Raw genomic sequence first — 20,412 nt, forward strand, 5'->3', positions numbered from 1 at the left:
ACACCACCCAGAAATCTTTTCCTGATGCTGTTGCTGCACCTCTGCCTTGCGAGGTTTGTGTCCGCACAACCTTCCCACCCCTGGGTGAAAGCCCTCAGACTGAGCAGACAACGGCCACAGCAAAATGAACCTTCTCCATACACAAGCGGTCCAGTTTCTTCCACTGAAACTTGTGCTCTTCTCCTCTCTCCTGTGTCCAGTCCTCAGCCTCTTCTTCCCTCCCTTCAAAAGTCTCAGTACGAGGAGATTTTAACTGCTCCAGTCCCTTTCGCTTTGAAATACCCCATAAGCAAACCTTGTCTTTGAGCATATTAATAAGACAAACCTCCCCAAACCTGCAGGTTTTTTTTATTCTAGCTGAGAAAGCAGGACTCAAGAAGAGTCTCCAGAAACTGGCTGCATGGCCATCTTGTGGTGGGTGCTGTCAGCCCCAGCATCGCCCAAGCCTGCGCCTCCTTAACAAAATGAAAAAAAAAAAAAAAGCCATTTCTGTACAAGCAAGTTAGCAGGCATTGCAAATACTTTAAGTTATTAGTTGCTGAGAAAAAGCGAAGTAAGCATGCTGTGCTCTTTGAATCAGGTACACGGTGACAATGTCAGCTCTTCAACTGGAACATAAAGGATTAGTCCAAACCGAACACGGGGAGGCTGCGCAGCTCAGCGCGACGCACAGGACCTGCCGTCAGATCCCACCACTTGCTCGCATTTTGCCTTTGGCAGAGCTGACCATCAGTTCTAGAGGCCCTCAATGAGTCTGATCAGCTTGGGATTGGGCTCTTCACCTGTTCACTGACAAACAGTTTTCACTTGCCCTCCTCCATGCACATCACCCTCCAAAAGATCCCTCTTTCTAATATCTATTCAATCACTCCTGCCACCCTGATCTCAATCTGTCCTTGAAGAAACAAAAGATCTTCTTGTGTTGCCTATCTAGCCTGCAGAAAGACCAGAAACAGCAGAACTGGGTAGCCATCTTTCATAGCCCAGGCTCAGTATCATAGCTCCAAACCCCCTAAAGCTAAAAGAGAAGTTCAATTCAAACTGCTACGGGTCTACTGAAAGCCTAAGATGATTTTTTTTTTTTTTAATTAATAACATATTCTCCTCATATGCATTATTGGACACGTAGTATGAGCAAAACTGATGAGCTCCAGTGGCTGTCAGCACATGGAGCCAGCCAAACACTTGGGTGAGCTCCAGTGGAGACTTTAGGGAACAAAACTGGAAAATCTGGTTTGTGTTCTTGACTGTGAAGATGCACCAACTCCTGTCTCAGAGCAGAGGAGCTGGCTGGCCTCTCGGGATCCCTTGCAGCTCTTAGTTTTCGTGAAATGAGTGTGCCCAAGAGGAATCCAACATCCCAGATCAGATCACCCAGGTGGGATTCTCAAAGCACGTGCCTCAAGTGACGCGCCAGGCACAGCCACTATTACCTTCTCCTACCCTTGGGGACAGGGATGGGGATGCCGAAGCTGCAGAACGCCGAGGAGTTGACTGCACAGATCCAGGTCCCCCCACATGGAAGACCTCCTCAGCAGCGGGCTGTCCACTTTGACTCTGGGAACCTGGCCCACCAACCCCAAACAAATCATTCAGCAAGTCTGAGTTAGAGGGGGCAGCAGTGGGCTGCGAGGGAAAACTCTTGCTCATAGGGCTACCATCCAGGCCCAGCAGGTCCACGTCTTCAGGCGGAGGTGGTGCTGGTGGCTCTTGCTGCTTTTTGCTGTGTTTTGGTGTCCCGTGAGGCTTGTCACCGCTGGCATTACTGTGCTGACTGGAAAGGGACAAGAGTTCGTCATCTGACTGTTCGCTTTCCTCATGCACCAACGCTGCTCGATCCTCTGAGGTGGGGTGAGAGCTACTTTTGTCAGATTTCTGATCTAAACGATGATTAAAAATAAAATTAGACAGCTGTTAGTTTTGTCATCACAAAGGTCCCATAAAAATCATTTTACATGCAGAACAAAATGCTGCTGAGAATATCACAGCAGCGTTTTACTAGATTTTATAATAAGAGTCCTTTGCAAAGATGAACTTCGCTGGTCTTAATTGCAAGGAGCCAGGTTCATTGATCATGAAACAGAGACAGATGTTGGCTGACTCTCCTCAGCCCTGAAGACCCAGCAAGTGTAACGCCCACAGGCACAAACTAAATGAGCTTCTGGGTCAGGACCAAGCATCCAGGATGATCTCCAGCCGTGCCTCAAAATCCAGGCGAAACAAGGCTCATTGGAAAGGAGCATGGACATAAACCACACTCCTCGCTGTGCCCACAAGGATTTCTGAGGCTGGGCTCCTTCCTAGCACGGTGCTGATGCCCAAGGAGGAACACAGCGTTCGGCAGCGCCGTGAGATTCTCAAGATGTTCAGCACCGTTAAATAGTGTCTCAGACAAACACTCTCAGTGCTACGTTCCCAGAGTACTTTATAGAAAGTGCAACATTGGGAAAAAGCAGCTTAAATCTGGTTTTAGCATCGAGGGCAAAGCTTTACAGCAGAATGATGTCAATAATAGTCATATACGGCACAAGCAGGCGATGTTTGAAGAGGATGTGGTAGGAAATTAATTGCCCACTGAGTTGCAACATAAGAGTGTGACCAGCAGTACACCGTGATCTAATGGGAAAGACGTGTTACAATCAGATCCCTCAGCCCAACTCTGTGCTCCAGGGAGGGGGAAAGAAGTCGTTTCTCTTGTTCTAAGCAGATTTTACTTTGAAGACCAAGTCTGCATACCTTGCCAGCTGAGAGATGAGAAGAATGCACTCTGTCCAACGTTCCGTATGTTATCCTGGGGTGAGTCAGTGGGGCCTCTACCTGCAGCCCGGAGCACCCAATAAATAGATAAAACCAAGTGAAACAAAGTTCAACATGCAGGTAAATGAAGTGAGCAAACCTGTGCCGCTCTTACCTGCCAAAGCCAGAGTGTCCTGATGCTCCTGATGAGAGGAGAAGAGAATGGTTGGATTGATGTCTTTCGTCGTGAAGTTCTCCCAAGGGGGAGTTAACTCAGTTTGTCTATCAGTAGACTGTATTTCTATCTCCAGTATAACGTGAAAGAGCTGAGGATATTTGTCTGGAGAGTCACAGGCATCCAGTTCAGGCCTAAATGGGGACAAGAGTTGTACAGTTGGAAAGGATATTCCTGCAAAGCTATATAAAGCCTTCCAACATATGCATGCGCACAGACTGTTCACATCTCATCTGTGAATATTCTCCTTCAGCCTTCATAAGGCTTTTGTGCTTCAGGTTTGATCAACGTTCAGCTTAAAATACTCACTTGGTGAATTTTAGGGTGGTTGTTCCCAGGGCTATGAATCCAGTATGAAATTGAATTTGGAATATTTGTGTGTTGGTCATCTGAAAAAAAAAACCCACAGAGCACCAGACTGAGCAAGTGCTTAAATTAATGAAATTAAAATATTTAAATATTAAAATATCTATGATTTATTTATAGCACATGCACACAGTCTACCTTACTACCACTTACTATATAGACTAATAACTGCTATATAAGCTAATTCATTCTGCTTGTTCTACAGAAAGCAGAGCTATTCCTTCTCAAACCCCAATATTTCCATCTGCCTTAAACCCTGCTGCTGCTGCCTCCACAGCGTTCGGGAACAGGTCTTCGTGCCCTGCTTGCCTTCATTTCTGGGATCTACTTGACATTTTAGCTCTTCAGTGAAACAGGTATCTCTTTCCGCAGAATGTACTGGAGAAACATGTTTGTACCCCAGGAAAAGAGAAGACCACTTCACTTGCAGCAGAGGCTTCAGTAAAGTGTCATCTATACAGCAAACAGCACCAATAACAAATGAAGCTGACAAAAACATTCACCGATCACTCTGCAACTTGAATATTAAATTTTCAAGCATTTCATCGGGAAAATTTTCAAGATCTCCGATTAAACTATCAGGGAACAGAGTGACTGCTTGGGAATGCAGCCAGCACACGTCCAGCTGGTTGTGGGAGCCCAGGAGCTGTGCTGCCCACCCAGCCATGCAGCACCCCTCTGCAAGGACCAAACGAGGTGGCACGCAGAGCGGCTGGGACAAAACTTGGTTCTTCCCTCACTTTTTGTGCTTTAAGTCACTACAATTTAAACAGGCTGTTTCACTGAGGGGCCAATTAACCCTCATCACTACAAAGGTTAATGGAGCAACTTAGTGTATGACAACCACAGATTCAGTTTTTGCAGATCCAAGTTTTCTAGGCTCAGCAGACCTCATTTCCAAATTCCTCTTCCGCAATTACAGGAGCCAGAGAACAGCATTTTGCTGTCAAAGCCCAGAGGAGCATGGACCAACACATATTTTCACTTTCGGCACTGCTACTGTGTTATGGGAAGGAGACATCGGGGCGTGCTCACTCCAGCACCCCTCTGTTCTCTCTCCCCAGTTTCCACTGTCTCCCATTTCTTTGATCTGCTACTATCAACAGGCTTTTTGGCTGTGAAAAGGGTGGCTGTCCAACCAGCCTGTGGCTTAAATGGTCTTTCCCATCCCCATGACTGACCAATCCACACAAATTGCCTTTTTGCTCTAATGACCAAAAAAGGTGAAGGCTCCTCTAGAGCAAGCAAAACCGACACTATGCAGGAGTGATGGCTCAGCAAGTCATTCTAATCTGAACAGAAGAAAGTCTTCTTCCATCGTCTTAAAGTGCATAGGTAGAGGCTCTGGCGATGGTTGGCCCTGAGCTGGTTTCTGATGGGGGGGTTTCTTCTACATCACCTGGAAGGATCCTACACCCCATCAGTAGACACCATCTCCATAAAGAGATACCAGAGGCATCACAGACTTCTCCAAATGCAGTTCTGTGTTTCCACTTCGCACTGCTCAGATTTGTGTTATATCTACAGTCAAATAATGAAACTTTCTATATCGCACGTGCCCTGTGCCTTCTTAGACCCCATATTTAGCCATCTCTTAGTTAGCTACATTGCCTCTACCATGCAAGAGAAGTTAAACACACTCCTACTTTTGCTTGAAGACGTCCCCCAATGGTTGATCTCATGTGGTAGACGGAAACAACAACATCTCCGTGGACAGTGGCTCCCAGTGGGATTAGGACTTTCCCTTCTTGCACACGGTATTCTCTTTGAGGGGAAGAGAAGGAAATCCACAGTTAAGCTCCCTTCCACAATGCCATTACCACCCACCAACAACGTCAACATAAGAGCTATCATCTCCTTCAGGCCAAGCAAATACAAGGTGCATTCAGCGCTCTGCTCAATGTTAGATTTAGTTGAAACACAAACATTTCACAGGAGAAACCAACACAGCCCTGAACTATCTGTGAAGTTATCCCACCGCACAACAACTTCAGACTCACTCCAGCAGTTTATTTCAATGCTAGGCACCAACTGTCAAATAAGTGCACTCCATCAGTGATCAGGCAGTCTGGCAATGACTGCAGCGCAGAGATCACACACGTTACAGCAAAACAAAAGCCTCCTCACGTTTAGCTGCTGGGGATGGTAGGAGATCACAGCAACTCACTTCATTCTTTCGTACTCCTGGGATGTGGTGAGGATTCTGGTTTCTCCGCTGAGGATGTCGCAGAAGGGTCGGCAGCCGTTTCGTTGCTTGTTGAAACAGGGGACTGGACTGAGGGTGACCGACTTGATAGTAAGTGGCTTGCAGTGAGGAATGACAGGCTTGTCTGCTATTAGATCACAAATGTAGCCTATGTATCTGCAGACAGAGACAGCCATTACCAAAATCTCCCTCCCAGGTGACCAATTTTCATTCTGTACTTGAAGCCTACCTTGAAATCCAGTGAAAGTGCGCTTCTATCACACTTCCAGGATGGGAGTTTCCATGTACTCCAGCATCCCTGCTACTGGCACAAAAATCTACACTTCCATTTCTGTTTAATTACAAGAACGAGAGCTCAAGAGGAAGGCAGTCAGCCTTTAGCTCTGAGCTGAAGATCATTTCTCCTCATCTTTTAGAGGAGAAGGTGCTGAGCAATGTTTTTTTCTGGTTTGCCAGTAGGAGTTTGCCTTCTATTTTACATGCACATAGCACCTGAATTACTTTGTTAGTCATGTACTGAAGAACCATTATTATTACATAGATAACACTGTATCTTGGGTTTGCTCTGACAGGCAGTTTTTCCTCTGCTTAATGGAAATGGTAAAAGAGACATTGTTAAAGTATAAAATCCCACAAGGATGAAGCTGACCTAGGGAGAGGAATTCATCCAGGCCCTATTAACTACAGGTTCGTCAGCTTTCCTGAACTAGAGAGCAAAGCTATTGGGATATTTGATTTTGTTCCTCCATTATGGCTGTACCAATGTGGGTAAAATGGCAGTGGCCATAAACATCAGTTAAGACCTGTCACAGCTAAGTGCCATGGTTAATGCATGAGTGCTGCTTGGGCAGTTTATAGTGTGAGTAATAGAGCTCGCTTGCACAGCGCTTAGCCGGTATACTCTACCTCCTGTGAGATGGCCAGAGGACAATCCCAGGTCTCTTTGTGTTCAGCAGCTGCATAGCAGGGCCTGGGTTAGAGAAGAGGTGACAGAAACAGAACATCGCGCTGACCAGAACGGCTGAGGCTGCACGGCCATCCTGTAAAGAAAGAAGCAGGAGGAGAAATATGGCTAAGTATCAGAGACATCCTTTAAATTTCAGCAGAAAGCTCCCCACTCTTCCTTAAACCACATGAAATAATTTCTCCAGAAAGACTAGGATTGAGACCGCAAGATGATGAAGAATTTCCAGTGCTGTGTCATTTGTTTAATACCTAGGACTTCGTTGAGCAGTGCTGGCCTGGATCAAAGCTAAGATAATATCCAGTAAGCAGCCAAAGCTTGGTTTAAACTTGTTTTGAAAGCTTAGAAGTACATATTATCTACAAATGTTGGTGTTTCATGGCTGCTCCCAAGCTGTAATATTATAATTATTTCAAACATAGGCCTGGAACTGACCACAGGATCAGAGTACACCTGCCCCACAGCTACAGGTAGTCCTCTAATAGAAATTTAACCTAGAAGAGAAATTTAACCCAGAAGAGTTCACAAACAAAAAAATGCAGCCCAAGGCTCCCTCACCCAAACATCTCCACACCCTCAACCTACAGATTGCTCCTGAACAAGTGTATGTTTTCTGTAGGGTGATTTTGGAGGAAAGTACGTTTGCTGCGTCAGATTGATAGACCAAAAATACCAAGAGAGCAGGAGAGAATCAAAGCATCCCCAGTGCCCTAGGTCCCTGCTGTACCCAGGAACATGAGGTGATGAGCCGTATGGACCATACCCCAGCTCTGGTCAACCAAACAAAAAGAAAAACCCCTTTCACCAGCTACCAAAGTCCAGATCTGATGCCTGCTTAGTTTTGGATGCATGTTCACAGCACAGTGATGGGTACGAGAACCTGCTCAGTGTTACCAGGGTGCCATGCCACCCGGCTCATCTCCCGCTTGTCGGAGGGGACGGGAGATCCTAGAGGTCAGGACTCATTTACAAGGAAGAAGTGGGAAACCTACTGCCCCGTCAGCCAGGCAGTCACCCTCAAAGTCTGAAACACAAGCTAACAGTTATACAGGCTTTCTGCAATTACTTATTTCAGGCACCTTTTAGGTGCTCCAGCCATTCTGTAGGATTTGCCATACCAGAGCTGACCCAGACCCCAGTAACCTCGATTGCACGCTCAGGCTCAGCAGGTTAACAGGCCATTTGCTTTTTTAAGGTTTATCCCCTGCCAACTGCTTCTGAAAAGATCTCAGATAACTTAAGTGGGCTTCTGCAGACTTCTTAGAAAGCGTTGAAAAGGACTCACTGTCCTTTACAGCATTATCCTGATATTCATTGCTCAAAATTTGATTCTTGAGCTAGATTTTCAGGACTGGAGGCATCAAGTGCATCTTTGTCTGTGTTTGAATGGAATTTATATCCCGTAGGCGCTGGCTGTGCTACGCAAGGCAGAAATGCCAGACTTGTATGTAATGTCTATGCAGTTTAGGATCAGTCATTTCTTCGTTCCTCCCAGTTTATGCTGGTCAGGGCTGACAGCCTCCCAGATTTAGTTTAGGCTCCAGCAGCAAATCAGAACTCTCCTTTTGGGCATTACTGTCAATAGTAAAGGTTGTATGGGGTGGATGACAATTTAGTCATACAGAATCACACTGCATCCCATCTGCACGTTGCCCAGTACTGAATAACCCTTAGCAGGGATTTAGCAACCATGCCAGATGTGTTTCACAGAGAAGCAGAAGGCAACTGGACTTCTTCAGCCCAGCCTGACAAGTAGCGACCACAAGAGACTTTTACAATCTCAGTTTCATAGTTCAACTGCTTTCCCAACTACGGGTTCTCTCCCCAACGTCCATCAGTAACCTTCAGTCTTGAGGCTGTGTTTTGCCCTGCAACTTCTTATGACAAGATGTAAAGCCATAACAGGCTGACAACTCTTACAGTTGGTTCTCGGGTGAAGTTCAAATGCTTTTGCTACTCATCACCTCTAGTAGTTCACTGCTAGAACAATTGTGACCTCTCTTGATTTGCATTCCTGTTTTTATTCAGTCTTAGGTCTTCCAGCTTAGCAATGTAGCCGCACACGGAAGATGACGTCCCTTTCTATGGTGTCCATTTTATTACATTCCTTTTTCTTTTATAAAATGTCACTCTCCTTGCGCACAGACTCTAGACATGCAACGTACAATATGACTTATGACTCTAGGCCTAAAAATCTGGTTACTTTCTGGTGTACTTACCATGCAGTGGATGACACACACGTTTTTGGGGTTCTGCTGTAGCCAGTTGTGCATGTTCTTACAGACGGCGTAGAGGTTGTGCAGACTGGGCGCTTGTCGTACCGGCCAGCTACATTCGGATACCTGCAGGAATCGCACGATGAACAAAAGCCAGCTTCATAAGAGCATTAAGCAAGGTGTGCTTTTACAAATGCTTTCTGCCAAGAAACATACTTCTCTCTCACAACCTCTTAATGTGCTTGAAACCTACTCCATCTCTTCTCATGCATAATTCTGCTCTGCGGCTTGCATGAATTATGAGGAGACAAACAAAAAAGAATTCTCAAGTATATAACATAATATTGATGTATTGTCACTGACTATACATTTTTTTTAAAGTTACATTCCAAGTCAGATTATCTTGAGTGGCCTTTCGTAACAGTCCATTCTTGCAGCAGAGCATTGATTTCTGCTATGTCAAGAGCCTTTGCACAACCTGTCCCTAAAAACCACAGCTCTGATTTTCAAAGGACACTGAGCATCTGTTGCTCTCAGTCATTTTGTGCCGTAGGATTTTCAAGCCCTATTTGACAGATATTAGACTGATGAAAGGAAAATTCCTGTTAAAAAAAATAACCCTATCTGAGTAAGTATAGTTAAGAAGTGGGCCAGAAAAATTAATGACTTCTTGGAGCTGGAAAACCACAAATCCTAAAGTATGTCAGTTACTATTCAGCAACGTACTAGTTCTGAGTCATAACACTTATCTCAGGAGGAGTCTTTGCAGTCTCAAACAGCATATCAAATAGCCATCTACAGACACCTCCGTTTCATCTGGGTTTAATTGAAATACCTGTTTTAAAAGGCATTTCTGGCTATAAGAAATTCAAAGGAGAAATGTCATGAGGCTTGTCCTCAGAAAAAGAATTGGTTCTCTCTCTCGGCTGACGTTTGGAACCTGCTTAATGAGAACCAGGGGCAGGAAGGAGATGGTTTGCCCAGACGTTCTTAAATAGCCATATGATTTCCATACCTGAACAGGTCATCTCTCAGAGGAAGGAAGCACTCCAGGTTTCATAAAACCTGTATTTAAGGCTCTCTCTAACATACACCTGCACAACATCTTATAGCAGAAACGGGAATCCCGACTCAAACCAGAGAGCTGCCCAGCTGTGTTTTGTCTCAAACAGCTCCGGTGACAGAGGACATGGGGACAGAGCAAGCCAGCAGCACTGACTAACCCAGCACATCTGTCCCACTGCCTTGCTGAGCTGGGTCTGGTTAACATCTGGGAGATTTTTGCCTAATCTAATATTTAATTAGATATTTGTCTAATAGCTTTTTAGACTCATGGAAGTTTTTGGTCTCCACGATGTCCTGAAATTCAGCTGTGCCCTTGGTGAGCACGTGCAGGTTTGCATTGCAGAAGCTATCCAACAAGTCAATCTATGCTCAAGCTTTGGAAGGCAGCGAACGACCATTTTCTATTTACCCTGTTATCCTCATCCCTCGTCTTCTCCTGTCTCGAGAGCTGTAGTCTCTCTCATTGCTCCTGTTATATACACTTGATTTTCCTTTGCCTCTACCTTCGCTGTGCATTTTCAGGCAGGGCTGAGAGGGCACAGGACACTGGAAGGTTCACTACGTCGTAACCCCCAGTGCAGGAACAGCCAGCGTCAGCTTTCTGTTCCGCAGACCTGGCATGGTACACATTGCTGCAGTAATGGGATCACTGTAAAATCTCAATTATGGCATGGTCATAAACATTTATTCAATTCTTTAATAGAGCCTGAGTACTGATGCCATAAATGACACATTACCAATTATTTTATACTATCACGCCAATTATTTTAATATTTTATATCAAGCAAAGTCTTCTCCGCCCAACCTCAAATAGTTTTGCACCAGGCTTATGGAGGCACAAGATCCACTTGCAACTGGACCACTAAAACACAATTCAGACTCCAAGTGGCTGTTAAAATTAATATGACCAGTGACCCTTTCCCTGACAAGAACAGATCTTGTGACAATACACTGTCAAGCATCTGGAAAAGCCATTATCAGCTATCAAGTAAATAACATACGTTTCCCAGCAGTCCATAATTATATATTTACTTTGCCTATAATTACACATCAGCCTGCTGGTTCACAATTAGGAAATTAAATACACACTATGCAGCATTTCATTTATTTCAAACATAACCTCACCACCACCACTCATGAAAGACAACCTCATAGAAGAGTAACAGGAATTTTTCCAGAGCGTTGGAAATAAGCAGCCAGCGCTTGTTTTACTTTAGCAATAGGGCGGCAACAGCCAAGAACGTGACCCATCGGGGACTTTGAAGTTGGGTTTTGTTTGACGTTATACTTGAGTTACATGTTTTCAAACTGCTCCCACTTCCTTGAGCAGCCGTGAGCTCTCCTCTCCTGCTGGCACAGCGAGGCAGGGAGGGGAACAGAGCACAGCCAGGTTTGAGGGGCAGGTTTTAGTGTTCGTAGGGCCCTTTTCTCCCCAACCAACTGGGCACTTGGGGCTTCGTGCCCCGCACAGCCACACCAGGGCAAGACAACAGCCCAGCAGGACTAACTGTCACCTTCCTCCTGTGCCACCATGCAGCAAAGTGACCTACTTTGATCTCAGGGGAAAAAAAAAAGTTTTAAAGAAGATAGGAATTCAAAAGCCTTTCACTTCAAAGAAGATGTGTGTGTGTCTACTTCAGCTCATCGGGCATCCTCTTCCAATGCAGAAAATACTCTTAACGTGATTTCACCTCCTCGATAGGCCATTAGTACTTTTTCCAATATGTATGAAGTTCAACCTCATATTATAATTATTTCATGTTTCATCTGATCTCTCCTGTTCTGCACATTTCATTTTCCTGAACAGTACTTGGAGTCTGTATTTCCTAGCCCATAACCTGAAAGTACACTATTTTAATAAAAGGTGCACCATTTTCTTCCTCTGTGTGTCAAGGCAATAGTTTACAAAGCACCTAGTCATGCCTCAAGAGCAACACACACTCATCTGTGAAGCCGCTGGATAAGGTAGGAGATAAAGTACCAGGGATGGAGGAGTTATGGCCAGGTCAAGCAATATACCAACAGATGTTTAATGCTGGGCCTTCAAAAGTAGATCTGTCTTTCTCCTCCCACCAACAGCAACAGCGATGCACCACAACCAAGAGAGACTGAAGATTCAGAGCCCTGGATATCTTTTAATTAGTCTTTCCCGTTCATTTACTCATCTTTGAAGTCATGGCCGGTTACTGATTGCCACAGAGATTTGCTTCACGTGTGAGTGAGTGATTTCTGGTGATCAGAGCCACTGCTGAAGACAGATTCAGCTCTACCTCAAATTAAAATGAAATGAGGCATATGCAGCAGGAGAGTCGCTTACCCTGACTGAGGGTTAAGCCTGGCAACTGCTGTCGCCCTTTTCACCGAAAGCAATGAAAAATAAGAAATTTTAAAAAGAAAAAAGTCATCACTCCCTTGTGGGAGAGGGAAAGACAAGAAGTTTTCTCAAAGATTAGATCTAATCTTGCATTTCAACAGCAGTATTTCATAAACGTTTCCTCTAGAAGCCACTCCTGAAGCAGAGCCTTGCAAAGCTGCTGTATGCTGTTCTGGTTTCAGAGAAGGAAACCAGGGCAGGGAGTGGAGGTGGGTTTTTAAAGCCATACGCTAGTGGCAGAGCCAAAATGCCTCTTAGATCCAGTTTCCAGTCCTGTGCTAAGTCCCTGCTAAGGGCTCCGGCTTGATTAAAGCAAAACTAAAGGACTGTACAACACGAAAATAATCTACATTTTATTGGTAATTTCTTTCAAAGTGCTTTTATTTTACTTCTTATTTCTCTGCAGCAGCTTCCAACAGCTCTGTAGGAGCCAAACGCAGCACAGGCTCAACTTCTTGCAATGCCACTTGCTCTCACAGGTTCCCAACACAAGCGTTAATGCCCTGAACTGCCCAGCTCTCTAACCCCTGGTGCCAGGCATCAGCTAAAACCCAGAAACGACCACAGCAGCTTAGAAACACCTATAATTCCTTTTCCATTTACATTCTGCCACGATCAGGATAGACAGGAATGACCTGGTGCCCCTTTCCCCAAGAAGTTTCCCCCCCAGCTCTTGTTAACCTCTCAGAAGACGCTCACCCGGTTGTGAAACTTGGCACTGCGATAATACTTGGGTGACAAGTTGAAGACCGTGTAGTGGTCAGGATGCTTGGAATCCAAAAAAGTCCGTACATCTTCAATGTGGTTCCTGAATCCCAGTTCAACGCCTTCAGCCGGAAAAGACATCACTAGAAATGTAAGAAGAAGCCAGGCTTAGCGTGGACCAGAATGTGCTTCTGGATTTCTGAACCCTGGGACACAACAAGTTTCGTTTATCTGATAAGCAGTACTTACCTATGATTCTGGAGGTAATGTATGAAATATCTAGCTCCCCCTTGGTGTAACTAAAAGAAGACAAAGTAGAAGACAGACATTATGCACACGCTTACAGAGGACAGCACATTAGAGAAACCAGAAGAGCATTTTCCCCACAAAGATCCGCTTATGACACAATGAAAGAGCGACCTTAAAACTGATTCGTTGTCGTTATGCCTTAAGCAAATAGCTGCCTGCAGACAGAGACCCAGCCTTCCAATCTACATACACAATTAACTGGATGCAGAAGCTTGCAAAAAAGGTCCCTTTTCCCTTTTGTCATTAATTTTCAGTGCCAGTTTTCAGGAGAAATCTCCGGAAGTTTGCCATTTTGCAGATCCCTTAAAAGCCTCTGAGGTATTACACACATTAAGTTTCTTTAATTTGTCATAGCCTCCTGTCCCTCAGAGGCAGGTAGAGTGCCAAGCACAGGGGACAACCCCAGCAGAGGTAACCAAAGCAAAGTCACCTCAGCTCTTTCTTCAACTCCAAAGGTGGCTTTAGTGAATGGAACGGTTATGTCAGCTAGCACAGTCTCCTTGCACAGCAAAGAGAAGGCATGGGCCAATTTTCACTGACAAAAATATTCAAGTGGTGGCTGAGCAGAAGGACCCCACCGGGGCCGGTGAAGGAACCGGAGACCAAGGGCTCTGTTTTCCCTGGGCGATCCCTTTTCCACATTCCAAGATGTTGATGCTCACTTACTACGAAGCTTAGATTTTTTTTACTTTGGTTTTCTGGCTTCCTTGAAGCCAAATACCAATTATGAGACAGAATCAAAAGAAGTCACTTGTGATTTTCACCTCCTTCCTTTGTTAACTAACACAGCACAACTTCCAGCTAAGACGGCAGCTCAGAGTGGCACTTCACCTCTAGTGGTTTTACCTGCATTAGGCAGCTTCAGCTGTACTGTACCTGGCAACAGACTGCATGACCTTTGAAGACGTATCTTTCAGGGTATCCTTCAGGTTATCCTTCAAATTGCTGAAGAGTCTCCCTGCTCCTCCTTTCACCATATCTAGCAAGCCTCCCCCATAGCTGGACTCCATGTCTGGTGATGAGGCACCTTCAAGTACAACAAAACCAAAGCCAATATCACTTATTTGGAGGAAATCCACGGAGCCAACAAACCCACTGCTCTGTTTGGACCAAACATATTCACATGTGCTGCTGCGTGTCAAGCATAGGGCGAAAGTAGTTTTGAAGTCATGATTTCCCAGAGATGAGAGAGCACGTTCTTGCCGGCTGGGCTCAGAAAGCGTCATTGACTCCCGCCATCGTACGTAGGTTGACTGTTCAGTATCAGTACAGTGTAGATAATCACCGTACAAGCTCCCTCACCTCTCACCCCAACCCAAAGCAAGACCAGCCCTTCAGCCTGCAGCTAATTTGCTGGTCATAGTCAAGACCAAATCAACCACCACCTCCCCAGGGATCAGAAAAAGGCACTATTATATACGACAGCTCTTCGGCCTAACTGTCACAGCCATCTAGCCAGTTTGACTGCAGCTAGGTGACCGAAGATTGGCTCTTGACTATCCATTTCTACAGATATAGGAGAAGTCAGAGTGATTAAGCCACTGAAGAGTCCAGTTCGATTTGCTTGAGTGGAAGAAGATAAAAGTTTGGGTTTCGGCGAGAAAAGAAGAAAGTTCAGGAATTAAACTTCCCAGCTGAGAACGAGAACCTTTTTGGATATTTGTACGTTCACAGCCTTAGTACAGGACTTGGCAAATTGCTAAGGCAGAGCAGGGCTGACCTCCTCGGTAAGCTTTTCCTCCACAGCCTGAAAAAGCAAAGCTGCAAAGCCAGTAGGGACTAAGAGCAAGAGCCATTTAAAGTGATATTTTTATGGACAGCAATACAGCCTTACACCAAGTATTTGCATTCAGCAATGAGAATAGAATAGCTATTCCACTGTCTTAACCAAGACCCGACTTGTTGCAGCCTTCCTTATTACATTCATTCTCACACAAGTATAATAAATTGAGTGAATGTGGGTTTGTGCTGTTGCAGAATTGAGTTGTTAGACACAAACCTAGAAAAATGATATTTTAACTGCTTATTAGCTACAGATTAAGGTCTTGACTACTTAAATTGCTTTCTGTTCGCTAGGCCCAAAGTATTTTGATCTTAGCAAACTACTTTTCTGTAATTATATGTTTGTTACCTCGTTATGTCAGGTTAGTCAGAAGACCTAGATCTTCTAGCACAGCAAATTAAGCAGCAAGCAACCTGTGTAAATGCATGTCACACTCTTTGGCAGTCTCTTCATCGAGATGGCATCCACTAAGAGTTGCCTTTCCCAGAGCACCCCGACCATCTGAGAACATTTGTCCTGCTGCAGAGCCACGCGACGCTGCTTTGTAAAACGAACGTGCTGGTCAGTATTAATTACTCCAGCACCCAGAAATGGGGAAGATTTACCATGGTTAAGGCAGGCTGGAGGCATTGCCAGTGCTCATTACATATTTTACAAAGAGATCTTACAGCTATCACTTCCCTGGTTCTATGGCACGTCCATGAGTGGTGTCAGACACACGCTACCAAAATATTGCTCACATAATCAGCATTACCAGAAGAAATATTCTGCAGGCATTCAGACTATTAAGAAACATTAAAAAAACTACATCTAAAAAATCTGCTACTGATTTACTCTGTAGATTACCAGACCCATTTAAATGGCATTCACTCTTTCAAACACGGAGTGAGCTATCAATAAATATAATATATACCTTTAAATGGGAGACTCCGTTGGTAAAATGATGCTATTTATTCCCCTATGTACAGAGGGTGCTTAATGCACTCTGATGTGGTTACGATCCACAGGCACATGATCCATGTGCTAGACCAGTAAATTTAGAGGCCATCTCTTCTCATCTGCACTCTGCCAGCTTCAGAAGAGAGGATGCCTTCTCAAGGCATGGGAATATTTCTTTTGCCAAACCACTTGCAAGTATCTACTTCAAGTATAATTTAAAAAGAAAAAAGAAAAAAAAAATCAAAGTAGCTCATTGGCCTCCAAGTATGGAATCTGTTTGATCTCTCTTCAAAAACTTTGCTTTCATATGACTATGCTAGGGATGGAAGGAGGAGGTCATGTTCAAAAGGTACTTGCAGTTCAGCAGGTCAACTTTCAAAAGAAAGGCAGGCAGAAAGGTGGTACCTTGGAACAGGGGAACGGTCACAAAGGGATCAGAGGACCAACAGTACTGGACAAATTTGTATGGTTGGAAACGCTGTAGAAGAGCAACAGAAAGGCTTGGAGTGTATGGAAAGCCTAGAATCTTTAGAAATCAGCCTTAAGAAACAAAAAAAAAAAGAGGAGGAGAAAGAGAAAATGAGAATTTCACTATATTTGTAAAAAAATCAGCAGCAATTAATTCCAAATTTACTACGTACACTAAAACAGAAACAGAAAGGATGGCTAATGAGGAAATGCAAGCTGGTGCTACTTAAGAAAGAGCACAAAACTAGTATTTAAGATTTAGCATGAGACAAGCATTACTTAGCTATTGTGAAGCTACTGAGGAAGCTTACAACGTAGCAGCACTTGGTACTACACCAGCTGCAGTAATTTGCTGGAGTATCTTTTAGTCACTGGGCGAAAGCAGCATCCTCAGTGCTGACAGTGTCTCTCGGTTACTAGGAATGATACAGGCTTCACAAACTCTTCACAGAAGAACAAAATGAATACATTCAAAGGCTCCTCTGCTAGGCAGCACCTCCTACAAAGCATAAAGGTGTATAAAGGAGCAGAAAGGGTTAATGCATGAGCACACAGACCTGACAATATACACAGAAACCCACAAGAACAGCCAAAAAAACATTTGATTAAAAAAAAAAACAAACATAGCCTCCCTCTGCATTTGTTACCGAATAAAACATTTCTGTGCTAAGTCCCTCTTGTACATGGAGAACTTCAGAGCTACTGGAGACCTTTCCAAAGGACGGCTGTGGTTCCCTGGGCCACGTGCAACAGCTGCTGGAATGGGGCACCGGGATGGGGGGGACTGAGCCCCATGTCCCACGTGTTTCCAGGTGGAAATTAGCCACCTGGCTGGGCATCACCTACCACTGCCATTGCACATCCCTAAGCCATGCTCGGAGACAGCCATCTTCAGACATTCCCTCTCACTGAGCATAGAAGACCCTAGAAAAGAGCTGTTGAGTTTTCCCTCAAGCACTCCAGCCGGTCTGCAGTGGACCATGACCTATACTGTGGTAGAAGGAGGACTAAGGACACTCGCTGAGTCTGACTCTGCCTGGACAAGGTCCTGTGCAGCCTGCTGTAGGTGACCCTGGTTCAGCAGGAGGGTTGGACTAGATGACCCACAGAGGTCCCTTCCAACCCCTACTATTCTGTGATTCTGTGAAGGGATGAGCCCAGCATTGCTCCCTCTCAGATCCCGGCAGGAAGGAGGTTCAGATTTCACTGTACAGAGAAGGCGATCACCAGTAGCTTGGTTAGGATATTGAGTTAGCAGCGAAACAGCATTTCCCACTCAGAAAGATCTTCCTACCAGAGTTGGGTGGTAAACCCAGAAGACAGAAACAGTTCTCTCTCTTAGCGCAAAGGCAAAAGGCACATTTTGTATTAAAATGAAGTGCCCGAGGAACATTACAGCCCCTTCCTCCCTCCATCCCATGAGGAACTGCATCCCACCCGCGCATTTACTTACACTGCAGCCAAAGCCAAAATGAACACTCGCAGACCCCACGCAAGCCCCAGAAGCATCTTCTGGTATGGCAGAAACGGGAGCTCGCAAGCCTGTCTGCATAGAAATGGTTTGCTGCAAGTGAGGAACGCAGGAGCCTGTCATGTGGCTCGGATCCCAGCTTTCGGCATGTCGTGACATAGCAATGTAACGTTGACCACGGGTTGGAGCTTCTGTCTTGAAGTCTCATTATGGAGAATTAGTCTCTGTGTATACGAGATGCCCATTGTTCCTTACGTGGCCAGAACTCTTTATTAACCCAGTTACTGGATATTCCCTGGAAGGCTCAGTGAGCTTCAGAGACACGCTTCTGACCTGTATTTGTAGCACAGGTTTCAGAGGGATCACTTGCTAACGGCAGCCTTTTCATTTCCTAATAAAGGAACTTTTAATGTAGTGGTTTTGCTGCTGTGCATGCGCTGCAGAGCGTGCCCGAGATGCATGGGATGGCTCTTCTTGAATAGCTCTGTTCGGTGACGGCAACGAGGATCTCCTCACTGAAGTGCTTGAAGTCAATGGGGTGGCGTGGAAAAGAGACAACTTCATCCATTCGGTTGACAAGGTGAAGTCTGTGTTTGTTCTGGCTGAAGATACTTGCTCTGAGCTAACGCCTGCTCTGAGACAAGACTGTTCTGCCTGCAGAATAAACCTCCAACAATCACCAAATACAGCAAAAGCCTCCTGCACCTCTTTACAAAACTAAAATATACAGTAACGTTCCTATCCTATGATCATCAGCCAAAGAATGGGATTTCTCTGGACAGATTACAACTGAAGGAGCCTCTGCTGACAGTACCAGCCTTGTGCTGTACAGGATGGGAGCTGGAGAGCATCAAAATCTTAATTAAAGCACTTCAGCTCTCTTCTTGCTCTCTAACTAATTTTACAGAGTATCAGGAGAAGGATGTGCAGCGCAAAAGAACTTCTCTGAAGGCAGAGAGACTCTCGAGACATCGCAGCAAACACTGCATCCCTATAGACACATCCCACCGCAGCAGTGCACAGCTTGGAGGAGAGCACTGGGATGACCAGGGAAGCTCCAAAGGATGCACTCCTGTACAGGAATGGCTGAGCATGGCTGCTCCGTCTGCTGTCCCACCATGACCTGCTCACCAAGAGCACTGGCATTACACCAGAGCGATGTGAAGTGCTTTAGCAGGACAGCTTTGGGGTGCTAGGAGCTTGCAGGGAAACTGGTACTCATCGACTGGTAGTCTCTACAACTACCTGACAGAAGGTGGGTGTTGGTCTCTTCTCCCAGGTAACTAGCGATAGGACCAAAGTAAACTGCCTCAAGTTGCATCAGGGGAGGTTCAGACTGGATATCAAGAAAAATTTCTTCACTGAAAGAGTGGTCAGGCATTGGACCAGGCTGCCCAGGGCAGTGGGGGAGTCCCCATCCCTGGAGGGGTTCAAAAAAACATGTGGATGTTGCACTTGGGGACATGGTTTAGCAGGCATGGTGGGGTTGGGTGGATGGTTGGACTTGATGATCTTAGAGGTCTTTTCCAACCTTAATGATTCTGTCAGAAGAGACCCGCTATCATCTCTCTTCCTTTAGTAGAGCAAACCAAAGCGTATACATTAGCCAAATTAGGACACTCATCTTCTGCATATGGACAGAGAAAGAAGCCGTGCTGTATCCAGGAGGGAAACACCTCCCTCCTCCCGTACCCCAACGAAGGGCCGCTCGCCTCACTTCCTCTTGCTGCAGTCCCACAAGCAGAGTTTGTGCCTAGCACCAAAAGCAAAGACTCCTAAACCAATCCAGCTTTAAGGCTGGATTTTGGGGCCAGAAATGGGTGAATGAAGCAGGTGTGACCCTGCGTGATGGGGGATGATTTGGCACTGGGCACCATCAGCTGCAGCTGGAGGTTTTGCGGGGAACCAGAGGGGAGGGTTCCGCTCCACCACCAGCCGTTGGAGATGCTCACTGGTTGGAACGAGCGAGAAATGCCCTTTTGGAAGCTTTCCCTGCAAGATTTGCACATCATGGGCCTTGTCTGCCCAGAGGGTCCCTGAGCACCAGCCCCCCCCAGGCAACCCACAAACCCTACAAACCACAGCGCATGAATTCCAGCTCTCCAGAGAATCGAGGGGGAAACGAGCTGACATTTAAAAGGCATTTAAGACTGTGTCAGTCTGAATATTTATGCTGATGAAGCAATACTTCGCTTGAGAGCGGGGAGGTGAAAGCAAGACGTCTAGGTATTGAAGATCGGGCAGTGAAGCACTGCGTTTCATAGGTTACTTAGCAAGAGTAAGCAGACCCTTTTTGCCTGTAAAGGGCAGACAAAAAGCAGCCACGAAACCGTAGGAAAGGAAGCGGGTTTACCTCAGTCTGCCCAGACTATATGTAATAGAATATCTTCAATGTCAAACTATTTTATTTCTTTTTTTGCTGAGAGAGCTACTGCCTGTGCTCTCTTTACAGACGAAGCAAGGAAAGAGCTAAACCTTTCTCGTTCCTCAGCACAGTTCTTCTTTAGAACAGCACTAAAGCCTTTATCTCCCACCCTCCCCAAAAGAGAGGGTAGTTTGGGAGTATTAAATACTC

At 45.4% G+C, this 20,412-nt stretch overlaps 1 protein-coding gene across 3 annotated transcripts in view; it reads right to left on the minus strand.

Annotated features, from left to right (window-relative positions):
- The window catches only part of DNAJC6 (DnaJ heat shock protein family (Hsp40) member C6), a 53,238-nt gene that overhangs the window by 10,879 nt on the left and 21,947 nt on the right, over positions 1-20,412 (minus strand). For all 3 annotated transcript variants that reach the window (XM_075424289.1, XM_075424291.1, XM_075424288.1), the window contains 11 exons: positions 14,053-14,203; positions 13,117-13,166; positions 12,862-13,010; positions 8,727-8,849; positions 6,450-6,583; positions 5,505-5,699; positions 4,984-5,101; positions 3,281-3,360; positions 2,912-3,105; positions 2,737-2,817; positions 1,434-1,880 (listed from right to left, as the gene is read on the minus strand). In XM_075424289.1, the coding sequence (XP_075280404.1) occupies positions 1,434-1,880; positions 2,737-2,817; positions 2,912-3,105; positions 3,281-3,360; positions 4,984-5,101; positions 5,505-5,699; positions 6,450-6,583; positions 8,727-8,849; positions 12,862-13,010; positions 13,117-13,166; positions 14,053-14,203 (1,722 nt within the window). The remainder of the gene's footprint in view (positions 1-1,433; positions 1,881-2,736; positions 2,818-2,911; positions 3,106-3,280; positions 3,361-4,983; positions 5,102-5,504; positions 5,700-6,449; positions 6,584-8,726; positions 8,850-12,861; positions 13,011-13,116; positions 13,167-14,052; positions 14,204-20,412) is intronic.

This window comes from Opisthocomus hoazin, chromosome 6 (assembly GCF_030867145.1).
Source record: "Opisthocomus hoazin isolate bOpiHoa1 chromosome 6, bOpiHoa1.hap1, whole genome shotgun sequence".
In the NCBI taxonomy this organism is placed as follows: domain Eukaryota; kingdom Metazoa; phylum Chordata; class Aves; order Opisthocomiformes; family Opisthocomidae; genus Opisthocomus; species Opisthocomus hoazin.